General features: G+C 40.6%; 2 protein-coding genes and 1 non-coding gene across 5 annotated transcripts in view; 1 reads left to right on the forward strand and 2 right to left on the reverse strand.

Annotated features, from left to right (window-relative positions):
- mical2b (microtubule associated monooxygenase, calponin and LIM domain containing 2b) overlaps window positions 1-3,748 on the reverse strand; it is a 38,051-nt gene extending 34,303 nt beyond the window's left edge. The window contains exon 1 of one of the 2 annotated variants that reach the window (XM_076142264.1): window positions 3,643-3,748. The gene's annotated coding sequence lies outside the window, so the exon portion shown is untranslated. Of the gene's footprint in view, window positions 1-3,440; window positions 3,554-3,642 lie in introns of those variants that run through there. The other variant, XM_076142265.1, reaches the window with a different exon arrangement.
- A 2,073-nt stretch (window positions 3,749-5,821) lies between these two features.
- On the forward strand, window positions 5,822-11,472 carry dkk3b (dickkopf WNT signaling pathway inhibitor 3b). 2 transcript variants are annotated; one of them, XM_076141891.1, is made up of 7 exons: window positions 5,822-6,091; window positions 6,716-6,817; window positions 6,925-6,990; window positions 10,389-10,481; window positions 10,699-10,843; window positions 10,980-11,130; window positions 11,231-11,472. In XM_076141891.1, the coding sequence occupies exons 1-7, from the start codon at window positions 5,918-5,920 to the stop codon at window positions 11,253-11,255; spliced, it is 756 nt and encodes a 251-aa protein (XP_075998006.1). In that variant the 5' UTR covers window positions 5,822-5,917; the 3' UTR covers window positions 11,256-11,472. The 2 variants fall into 2 exon arrangements, with proteins under 2 accessions (XP_075998006.1, XP_075998007.1); XM_076141892.1 differs by lacking the exon at window positions 6,925-6,990.
- On the reverse strand, window positions 8,765-8,846 carry trnas-aga (transfer RNA serine (anticodon AGA)). The gene has a single exon. It is a non-coding gene; the product is annotated as a tRNA-Ser (tRNA).
- Window positions 11,473-12,724: the final 1,252 nt, after the last annotated feature.

Below are 12,724 nucleotides of genomic sequence, written 5' to 3' on the forward strand. Positions count from 1 at the left end.
GTGGAGATTTCTTTGATTGTGTTCAACACTGAGGTCAGACCTTTATACTGAGCTTGCAAATTCCTTATATGGCTGTACCCTATCCCACTGCGTTTGTAGTGTTACATTGAACACTAATAAGAGCATGCAGATAGTAGTGTCTACTCCTCACCTTTAGTACAAAGGTTGTGGAGCACAGGGTGTCCACACATCTCGTAATCACCATTGAAAGCGATACAACTATAAAAGGAAACACAATACTGAGTACCTCGGCTTAAATGGTCATTTGCTGACATCAGTGCTGTCACCAAGAGTTTTGCAACGGCAATCAATGTTTGGTATTGACAGGGACCAGGGACCAATTTTAGATTTTCGATACCAGTACCAACCAACCACCAGTCTGAACTGAAGACGACTTTTTGGTGTCCAAACAGTGTCCAATTAACCTATATTGGTGGCTGAAATCAGATTTTCCAATTATCTGGGTGACATTGAAATTGGAAGGAGTTATACCAATGCCAACATCAATCTCTAATTTCCAGTATTGAATTGTTGATTAAATCACTCTTTTAACGCTTATGTTAAGTCTTCTTCTCATTCTCTGACCAACCACCAGACTTCCATAGCTGTATCATTGACACATGATGTTATTCCTCTCTGTAGATGTGTGCATATTCTTCCATCAGTGGTAAGGTCAGTTATATCAGACATGGATCCTTTCAAAACTTGCATTGAAATAAAGAAAAAACAATCTGGTAATCCAACACTCAACATAATCTAACCCCAATGTCTCATTCTATTCTGCACATCCATGCTTCAGTAAATCTATGCTTGCACCATACATTGTGTTGGATTATCAAGAACTAAAATATGAATTGTCTTATATAATTTAGTTAGGTTTCACTGTTGCCATAGACTACAATCATGTATCTACAATAATGTACTATGTTCTTGCACTTTGCAGTTTGCACCGACACATTCAGCCTATGGCTTGTTGCACGTTCTACTGCTTGTCAGTGGTTATCCTGACTCCGGACCCTAATTCGATGGCACAGTGAGTCAATTTGCTGACTGCCGACTTCACATTTTCTTGTTGGCTTAGCTTGCTGTTTCTTTGCCCAAATCTGTGACGCTTGTGTGAAGAAGGCTGCAGAGCTATAGCTGAAAGTTCACTGGTCTGTCAACACAAGATTTACCAAGACGTCCTGCAGGAAAGAAGAGCATACACTGACAGATTAAACTGACAACTCTCACTGTAAAAAGTCCAGCCATTGTGGTCAGGTAGCCTGTCAGTCCATTAGGTTGCATGGAATCTATGTTGTTTTCAATTAAACTTTAAGAAACCAAACATAGACATCATGATCTGCAGTGGAATGTCTGTGAGAATTTCCTACTTAAATAAATTGATAAATCAACTGATCAGTGGTTCCCAAAGTGGGGGGCGCAAAAGAAAAAGTTTGGGAACCACTGTACTAAATAATAAAATAATACAAAAAATACAAAAAAATTACTACTTCAGGTAATCAAATCACAAAATGTATCTATAGAGAGCTTGTCTTTGAAGATTTATTGAAAGAATCCATGTATATCAAACTGAGATCTGAACGCACCCTTTGGAAAACACTTAAAACATTCTGCAGCTTAACTTGGCCTTTCTCATCTGTCAGTGGCCCATCTGGTTGGCCGCTCGGCTCCCTGGTGTATTTTTGTCTCCCTCGGCCTGATAGGCAGGGACAGCCCTTCATAAGTCACTCAGCTTGTGCAACAGTTTACTTGTTGCCCCCATGGGCACCATGAGGCAGATAACTCCGAAAATCCGACATGAAACAGGGCGAGATTCACATCTAGAGGGTTATGCTGAAACAGGAAGTGAGATCAAGGTCTCCATGGAAAGAACTTACAAGTGATTTTACACAAGAGCTCAAATGTTCTGTCCAGTCTTGATTCATGAACACAAACAAGACAGACACAGCCAAAGACAATCAAGATACTGTCATTAACAGACAAACAGTGGCGCCACTATGTACATACTGTCTGAAAGTCCAAATTAGTGAAGAAAAAAATACTTATTCGACTGATGCGCAAAGTAAACAACTACACACATGCAGAGTTAGCACGTAGACGTCTTGCATAGTGTTACATGTACAGCAACCTTTACAACTGCTATGTTGCGACTTGAAGGATCATAATCTTGTTAGAGCGTCACTGTTTTAAGTGAAACTTTGAAATGACATCATTCATTTGACATCATTAAAACTTCATTGGGTCTGACACTGTGATGAAAAATCTCAAGCTAGTTGCTAGCAACATATCTTTAGTAAGAAAAAGCTAGAAAAAAACAATAAACGAGTGAACGAAGGAATCCCAAGACAACAACTCATGGCACTCATACATGTCTGCATTCCTAAGATGATAGGAGAGCGGATCTTTGATGTTTTAACCTCTCAAATCTGGCACAACTTGTTAAATTTTCATTATTGTCATTACTTAACATTTCCTTGACCTTTCCAAAATGCATCAAGACTACAAAACAAATTCAAGACTTTGCCAAGATCTCTGGACTGTCAACCTGACATAATGTAAAGTAGACAGCAACCAAAGTACAGTATTACTATGACAACTAGTTTCAGATATGCTTGTGGTTTGTTTTGGATCAACAGAAGCCATTTAGCTCAAATACCTCCTGCCAAAAAAAACACCATTAGACAAGGATCTGTCCAAGTCCAGGTCTGACCCAGGAGTCAACCAAAACACTCCAGCTGCTGTAAAACAATTTGCAACAATTGCTTTTTGTCATGCAGGAGCGCTTTGAATGTGGGAACGGGAGCTCGACTCCTCCTCGTCTTTCTCATTACAACTCCCAGCTCGGCCCTCTGCACTGCTGGCAGGAAGCAATGATGAGGCTAAGTTTGGACATGGGGTCAAATCTGATGAAGATGAATCCGTTATACTCCTCAAGTGTAAATTGAGTGAAAGTTTATCCTGCTACTGAGGCATGAGGCCACGGCAACTGGGGTTTAACGTGAGCCAAGTCGTCTTGCCTGACAGGATTTCAGACCTCAGAGGATACGAAGCCTGAGGATCAGCAGCACACACCAGGCATCACAATACACAACAGAGTACATGTCCAACAATGAATGGCAAAAATGCGACGAAGCCATAGAGATGGAATCATCACATCATCAGTGCCTATTGACAAAACCAATAATTAGTAAATCCCGCCTTTTTAAAAACCCTGTCATGCCACAATCAATGCAGGTAAAAATAAATAAATTAATAGTTTGTATGTGTTGATCAGAGAACAGATAATTAGATTCATGGATTAAATCACAGTTCTATTCAGAGTTCAACCAAGCGACACAGGTGCATTTCTCTTGTTTCTTCTTTTTCGGACAGATTTCACGTCACTTCATTTAAAAACAGTGAATACCAAACTTTTCTGCAGGGCCCACGCAGCTCACCTGTTGTACCTGTGCAGTCTATAAAGCTCCAGCCCAGGGATAAATAATGCAGCAGCTTACACACTCATGTAACACAACACGTCAGACACGCCGGGTGGGAAAGGAGTCAAAGCGTTTTCTCCTCAACTGCAAGTTAGAAATGTTTGCCTTGTTTTATATGCTCGTTATTCCTGACAGGAGCGCAGAGGAGTGACGTACTTACATGAGAGGAAGCTTGAAATGAATCCTCCCCTCCTGCGTGTTTTATCCACTCTGAACGTCAATTCACTTTCCGTGGAGTTTCTCACATGACAGCTCTGTGAGCGAATGTCGACTTTGACCGCCGTGTTGTGGAATAACGGCAAGTTGGACGAACGCACCTATACACCGTATCCGAATAGAGATTTTCAAAATAAAGTTATCATAGTAAAGTTATTAAGGTTATATATATACTATTGCTGAATTTATATGATGATGATATGTTAATACTCAGGGCCTCCAAACATGTACTGGCCCTTTCAAAAGAGACGACTTTTTGTGATTTTTGATATCAAAGTCGCTGATTTCACTACAGTAATTTACGGATTTAGCACATTTTGTATTTTTTTCCATTAATAACAACATTTTCACTTTGAAATTTTAGTTGCAACGTTTAAATAGATCTACATGACAAATAAAAACATAATATGCACAACACAACCTTTATTTTCTTGTGTCACTACAGCATCTTCACTCTCCCAGTATGTGATATGAACATAAAGAAACAAGAAACAGAATATTATATTGTAATAATAGTGTTCAATAAATTAGTTTTTTGCGTCCCACATTTGTGTTTGTTTATAGTCATATTAATGTGTATTTTCAACAAATTATAACATTCTATAACTATCTATAAAAGTCATACATACATATTTTAAATTATTAATTCACACTTGCATCATATTTAATATACATAGCCTACATGCCTCCATATCCACCAGCTGCAGTAATGTTTCACGTTTAAGAAACCTGACTGAGTGCATCTAAATATATCTCTTTTTATTTTGAAAGTAAATTGGCCATGTGTCACTTGTTGTGATTGTCTATGGTTAGCTTGACCCAGCTGGAGAGAGAGAATCTCCAATTTTAGCTTCAACAGAATCCAAACACGGAGATCAAAGCAGTCAGAGCATTTGTATTATGACATAATGACAAAATAAGGAATAAAGGCTTACTTAATGATATGTAGAAATGAGGCTGCATATATCTAATGGTGTTAAAAGCTTTGGTGAAGCAGCTGATTGATTCCACTGGGGGCAGCAGCTCAGGTGAACCCAAAAACTGATTCAAAAAGTGAAGATTTTATGATTTACCAGCATCTTGATTTAGCCTAAAATCAAATATTGGAATCTAAAGTAAAACCTGAGGTAAATAAGCTGAACTGCCAGTCAAGGACAAAAATAAACTTAAGATACAGAGTTTATTCATATAGATGTATGGAATGTAGTTTGTGCCTCAATCACATACAAATGCAATATATAAATATAATTTAAAGGTAATGATATATATAAGTTTACTTAACATTTGTCGAATAAGAACTTAAAAAGCCAAAATACACAGAAATAAATCATTCAGCCTAATGGCTTTGTATGAAATTTGATTTATAAGTCATAGAACGAAGTGAATCAGGGATGTAATAATATTTATGGAAGGAACAAATGTCATACATTCAAATGAGCTGTGGAATAAAAACTTCCACCATCTGGGGAAATGACGCCATCTACTGGTATTAAGATGCAAATACAAGCTAACCATACTGCGGCACAGACATACGGTCATCCACTTCCTTTGCAGGAATCTATAGAGTTGTAAGCACACACTGTGTTACAGAAACATTTCCTCTGTTTTTATCATTCTTCTACTTTATCAATGAACTATTCTCACAAGTATACTAAAATACTCAACTATTAACTCCAAAACACGAAGTGTGCTGGGCTGAATTTTGGGAATCCATTTGAAATGCAACATAATAGAGCAGAATAAAGGAAAAGAGTTAAGAAAGTAAAGTTACTCACATGAAGTTTTGAGGTATTTATTCATGGGTAAACTTATAACCCCCGGGAGAAATAAAAAGAAAATGTAGTAAAACACAGTTACTGAAAGTCGGATCTCAATTTATTTCATAATTTTCCATTTCAATTTATTTTTGTGACTCAAAGTGTAAGCATTCGTTAGAGAGGTTATAGTGTATTTTTGTAACTTTCTCATTTGACTTTGGATTGGTTTTCTGCTTTTACAAAGTGCAGCTTCTTCCACGCTTGGCCCCAGTTTATCCTCTCTTCCTCAGACTGCTCAGACTTTCCAAATAAAGCGGATCCAGCTGTGTGCGGCGGTGCGGCCCCTGTGCGTCACACGGCTGCAGCTCCGCGGTCCTCAGGCGCACTCAGTCACACAAGCAGCAGCACAGGGAGAAGAAGGAAGTGTGTGTGTGCGTGTGTGTGCGTGTGTGTGCCGGTACAATGCGCTGCGTGGCCGCCGCCGTATGTTGGACTTTATGTTTACTGCTGACCGGAGGCGCTTTGACCCTCCAGCACGTCCTGGAGCGAGGACCGGTCAGTCTGAACGATATGTTCCGAGAAGTGGAGATGTTGATGGAGGACACGCAGCACATACTGGAGGAGGCGGTGGAGCAGGTCTGCGTCACATTTTCTATCTTCTATCCAGGAGAAATGTCGGGTATGGGGGTGTTAGTTGAAACATGTTTTACCCACTAAAAGAATCGGAACATGATAATAGTTTCCCAGCCAAGTGTTGGTAACAGCTCTTCGCCCAAACAAAGACATTTCCCTCCAACTTCGCACCCAATAATACACTTTTGGCTTCATAGAAGTTATTTTCTGGGCCGATGATATGTCTGAGAAAGAAAACAGCTTAGGGTGGGTGCATATCTAATTGATAGCAGTCAGGAGGAAGTCGATATTGTTCTAATTTGTCCTTCCACTACATCTGGAACTGAAATTCTCAAACTCAAATTAATGAGCTTGTGGTTGAATTGCATTCCCACATGTTCAGTGCACTGTGTGTGGTTTGAATCATTTGTGAACTGGGATGTTTTCCCAACATTTCATCCCAGAAAATGTATATTAATGGTTATGAAGTTGAGTCAACGTCAACAAAGTGTTTCAACCACATTAAGGATTTTCCCTTAAGCGTAAATCTTATGTGTAATAGAGTTTTACAGGTCATAATAGAAATTCCAGGTACTGCATTATGGTATCACTGGATTTGTCTTATATACCTAAAATTCATTCCAACAGATAACAACTGAGACTGCTAAGTCCTCTTTATCCTCTCTGGACCTGCTTCCAAACTACCACAACCAAACTACGACAACAGTAAAGGATGGAGACATGGAAAAGGTAGAGGTTCACAGTACATATAATGCTCTTTTAACTTTGTTTCCACCCAAACAGAACACAAGTATACCTGTGTACTTCTCTTATTGAACTCTCTTTTTGTTGTATAGGAAACTAATAACATAACAGTTCACACAGAGATGGAAGGAGGTGGAACGTGGCACAGCGTGGATCATGTAAGCACAGGCTTTCTTCCCTGTCACATAAACCCACTCAAGTCCTGTTCAGTTTAACTTTTCTTAGAATATGGAATTTAAAAAGCTGCATTGTTAAAAATGTCTGCCAGATCAAACCGAATATATTTGACTCATTTGTTTTTGTGAGTGATGTGAAAGATTTGATCAAAAAAGGTCCAGAATCAGTGTCTTTTCACAGGGAAACTTTGATTTTTTATAATTTTACAGGGCTGTAGATATGAGCCATATCATATAGAATCAAGTTGGACTCAAGTCACTATTTTTCTGATTTGAGAACCTACTCAAGATCATAATAAAACAAAAAAGACCTGCAGCGTGACTTTGACTTTGACACTGAACTTGACAATCATGACCTCACTTGCACTTGGAAAGACTTCACCTCAGACAGAAACACATCATTTATCTACTGTATATAGTACTTGAAACTTAATCTTTCTTGACCTTCACCTTCTTTATCTTCACTTCGAGCTTCGGTTTCAAGACTGAAGACTTTTTATTGGGGCTTTCACAGCGCTGCCTTGATCCCATCTGGTCATATAGTATCTGGTTTGAGACCCAGTATCCAACCGCCTCAGATTCAGACCAAATGTTTGTGTTTAAGTGGTAATGATGCAAACTGTAATGCTGGGCTCTGTTACATTCCAATAACCTTGAGTCAAGCGTTTGATCCAACCACTCTACAATCTGTTACATTTTCCTCCGTTTAGGAAGTATTCCCCCTTTTTCCATAATTAACGTAACAACTGTGGAATTCTCTTTTAAAACTGTGGCTGTATTGTTTCAACATGCTTTTTAAAGAATGAGATCATTCTTCATAAAGAAATATAACATATACTTTTCATAGTTTAAAGCAAACAGGAGGCCAGTATGGATTGAGGTGGTTATTGCTGCTGGCTTCCTGCTTTGCTTGTGTAGACTTTACAGCAGCGGTTTTGATGTCTCTGCTTTCCTGGCAGCTGTACAGAAAGTGGTTATGTTAATAGAGCGCACTGCTGGAAAATCAGGAAACCAGGCGAGGGTCTGCTCTCCTGAAATGACGAACTCTATGGAAATGTCACCCTCTGTAAAGAAGAAATCCCTATTTACTAAATGACCAGACCACCTTTATACAACTTAGATGAAGCTACTGGCGTTTCTGCTTCTATACGGAATATTCCTGCAGAATTTAAATGAAATGATTTTCTACTTGATCTATGCATCAGAACAGCAGTATTCATCTGGGATTTATTAAAATGATTATAGGGTATGTTGGATTGCGTGGTGCTGATGTGCAGTCTCTGCTATATCTGTGTTTCCCCCAATAACCTCATGGTTTATCACGGCAAAATACAGGAGACAGCTTTACTTCTGTACCGATGCATAGGAAATAAAGGAAAAACTTCTGCAAATTCAGTTCTGCCTTCACTAAATATTGAAAGGCCATCTCCTAATAGTGCTTTAAAATCTTTCACATTGTTTACTGAATTGCTTAAATTAAGTTAGCTCAAAACCCTCACATACCAGAGAGTTTTAATATTTAAATTAAGAAGAAGAACAACAACCCTTTTATTTTCCCATGATTAGTTAAGTCAGTTCCAAACACACACACTCCCGCAGGGTAGCCAGCACTGGAGCCGTTTTGAGGTTCGACACACTGCTGAGGTGCTTTGCTCAACAGCACCTCGGCAGTGTCCCGGAGGCAAACTGGCAACTCTCCAGCTGCAGCGCACACTAGGTCCACAGGGAACTCTATGAAGTGAGCTAAAACAAATTCCGTTGTCGGCAGGATTCGAACCTGCGCGGGGAGACCCCAATGGATTTCTAGTCCATCGCCTTAACCACTCGGCCACGACAACCTTGCACAATATTGCACACCACTAGACTGAGTGCTTGCACAAGAGAGCTCAGCTAACCAACATGTGTAGTAGTACACTGGCTAAACTGGCAGAATGAAAGACTCTAATGTGAGCACTCCTGGGGACAGGCTAGCACTCTTCACACCCAGCAGTAATGCTCTCCACTTCACTTCCCTACTTTGTAACATGAATATAAAGAAACAAAGACAATCAAAACTTTGATGTCTGTTCTGTCCCACTCCCCCGCCTTTGACATTGTTTATATCGTAGAAATATTTGTTACCAACTTTGAAATGAAGTGAAATGAAACATCACAATTTCTTCATTCGTTTAATTTCATACAGATGTCTTGGCTGCAGAATAGTCTGTGAAAATGAGACTGCGACCACAGACTATACGAGGTTAAGGAAAGAGATTTTTCTGCAGGAAGGGTGGAAGGGTGTTGTCCGAGGTGAGATCGAGCAGTATGAAAGGAAAGTTTAACTCAGGAGTCTGGTGGTACTCGAGGGAAACGAGAGGAACACAGCCCTCATCTGTCTCAACAAAGCATGTCTTGTGTGTGTATCAGCCTGTGTGTATCCGTGGGTGTGGTGTTGTTCAGTATTTTGTATGTTAAGTATTATGAAGACAGATTCACAAGGGATCTAATCAAACGGAGAGATGCAGCCAAAGAGCAACCGTGTTTAAGGTCAAACATATTCAGCTGTCAGGCTCCGGAGCCTTGCCCACTCTGATACCATCCAGACGGCTTCTGTCATTCCTGCTGTTGCAGTGTTTTGGCTCCACTTCCGTGTAGCTCCCCAGAGGCGGTGCACACAAAGAGAGAAATGGGAAAAATGTTCAAAGGCCAGTGTTGTTTTTTGGAAGACTCTGTTTCCTCTGACCGCTGAAGAGAGGTCAGATTGAGTCTTAGATGCCATGTTAAGAGTACCACAATGAGTGAGACTTACAACCAAGCAAACAGCGACATTAAAACACCAAATTCTTGGTTGCTAGTCTCGTACACGATGGACAACAACAGTTGGCAGAGTTAGAGTTAATGCTGCCTGTGGATTCCATTCCTGGATAACCGTGAGTCTGCCGTAGTGGGATAATGAGGCCGAGGCGGCATCCCAGTGGGTCCGGATCAAAAGGGAAGAGTGGTGGCAGAGCCAACCTGGTGACGGGCTAACAACATCACAGAGTTGAGCGGTGGACAGCGGGGGTCTACAGTCGAGAACCACCCTGAGATGTCATGGGCTTACGTCGACAAAACATAGAAGAAGAGGGGGGATTAGAAAACTTGCTGACGCCACTCAACTTTGTCCCAGTTTGGAGGGAGGGAAAGAGGGAGAGAGTGATGCCTCTGGCTGGCAGATGGTGCAGGGGCGAGCACTTTGAAATGTGAGCTGGGTGATACTGGATGTATTTCTTACAGTGTACAACACCTACATTACACTTAATTGTCTTGTTGTAGATTGATGGCTTTGCTGCATTTGAAATTCCTGGTGAAATATTTTGCTGACTATATTCTGCATTTAACGCTTTCCTCTCTCAACACAGGAGTGCATGGTGGATGAGGACTGTGGTGACCTGAGATACTGCCTGTATGAGATGGAGACCTCCAAGTGCCTGCCCTGTATACCCACTGATATGGTCAGGATTCAGCACCTAATCTGGTCTCACAATACAAAAGCCTTCAAATGTTTCACATAAATATAACCTCATAAATGTCTCAAATCTAATGTGGTAGTGATATATTGATGCTAAAATGCTCTCACAAGGCAATAAACTAAAGGATTGTGCATGAAATGTAATTCTGGGCTTTACACACTCCCTGCTTATGCATCATGTACTGTATGTCTCCATTCAGCCATGCACAAAGGATGAGGAGTGTTGTTCAGATCAGATGTGTGTTTGGGGCCAGTGTACACTCAACGCCACCGAAGGAACAGAAGGAACCATCTGTCAGGTTCAGACTGACTGCAAGTTCAACCTCTGCTGTGCTTTTCAACGCGGTGAGAACATTTTAGATGACACCAGGTTTTCTTTGTTTTCTTTTTCTAGAAGGTAAAATCTGCTGCTTTCTTCTTCTTTCTCTGCCATTGATGACATGCTGATGTTTCTCTCTTCTTCTTCCACCCTGCCCTCTAGAACTGTTATATCCAGTGTGTAACCCCAGACCAGAGAAGGGGGAGACCTGTGTGAGCCACTCAAACCTGCTGATGGACATGCTGGCCTGGGACCAGGAAGGTCCCCGTGACCACTGTTCCTGTGCAAACGACTTGCAGTGCCAACCTCACGGGTAGGAGAACAGATTTTCCTTATCTTTGGCAAAGCATATTCAGTGAGAAGTGAGCAGAAATATTATTGTGAATGTCTGTGAATGCCTTTTTTTCTTACAGACGTGGATCTGTCTGTGAAGGGTAGTCTGTGGAAACGGTGGAAGAATCTTCCAGAGGGCACAATGAAGATATTATAACTACAGAAACCTGTTGCAGACATCCATCCTGTTTAATTCACCAAAACATGGCCCAAACGGTGACCAATAGGGGCTTCATGGCAGGACTTGCACTGTGTTATTTATGCCTTACTACCAATGTGTATAATGCATTTTAATGGGAATAAAAGACGTTTTAGGTCAGTACTAACCAGAGAGGTGATCAGTACGGATGTGGGATGAGTGGATGAAGGAAGGATGGAGAGAGAAAAATCGCTAATGTGCCTTATCCTCTTACTACATTCAAACAAAGCACTGGCATTCTTTATTTCACTGACAGACGATGATTATCACTGGAAAAACACAGCTTTGAACACCAGAGGGCACTGTACTGTCACTTTAGTTGTGTATCAGGAAGAGAGACAGAGAAAGAGACTTAGTAAACCTCAACAACCCAATAACCAACCACAGATAAAATCCGGAATTGCCCACCTGGGGAGCTGGCAGTGTCCTTACCTTTGAAACCATGAGCTGTGCAACGTTAGTAAGCATAAGTGTTTTATTTGACCTTTATGAAAGCACCTTTATCAGGGCTTTGAGTGTTTTGACAGTAATGTAAATAAATGACAGTACCAAAGGCTTGAGGGCTCTAAAAATGACATTGTGCTGCTCTAAAGTAAACCCCTTGTAAAAAAAGGGTTGAACAAAATGGATAGGAATAATAATGATAATAGTAAAAAAGAATAAATTACTAGAACCAAACGTTATATACAATGTTATATACAAGAATGAACATTAAATGCATGTAATATACTTAATGAAACTGTCCCTCTGTCAACAGTCATTAGCATCAGTGAGTGTAAGCAGTTACAAACAGATAGAGAACAGTGAATCATTGAAGTGGCTTAGTGTGGTAATAATGCAGTGTGTCAGTGTTTCAGGTGTCGATGTTGTGCTATTGGATGTTGAGCTGCAGATGGTTAAGCTCATACCAGGCTTGACTCTTTCATTACCGTTCCCTGATACATCCAAGCACTGAGTCGTCAAAAAGAGAATATATGCAAATGAGGGGCCTCCGTTTCGTCTGGTGTATGTAATGTATAAGGAGGACAGGAACGAAGACAGAACAGTCCACTCAGAAAAACATCTCTGCAGGCGTACATGTTGTGTCCATCCAGGTAGTCTGTAATCCAGGACACCAGGGACAAGTTCAAATACATCGCTGTGGGATTCTCCTTGATGATACTGGAGATACTGGTGAGGTAAAAGAAGGTGATTCCCACAGTGCCTCTTATCCCGGGGGGAGCTCACTATCTAATGGGGTGAGAGGACATGCTATCATCACCCTAGCATGGATCTGAATGGAGGAAAACTTAAAAGAACGAACGAACAATGTCTCAAATATCTGTGCGACGTTACAGCGGGGGACAAAAAAAGATGGAGATTGGTTTAATACCTG

This window comes from Genypterus blacodes, unplaced genomic scaffold (genome assembly GCF_046128005.1).
Source record: "Genypterus blacodes isolate CSIRO-AG114 ecotype Tasmania unplaced genomic scaffold, CSIRO-AGI_Gbla_v1 ptg000021l_1, whole genome shotgun sequence".
In the NCBI taxonomy this organism is placed as follows: Eukaryota; Metazoa; Chordata; class Actinopteri; order Ophidiiformes; family Ophidiidae; genus Genypterus; species Genypterus blacodes.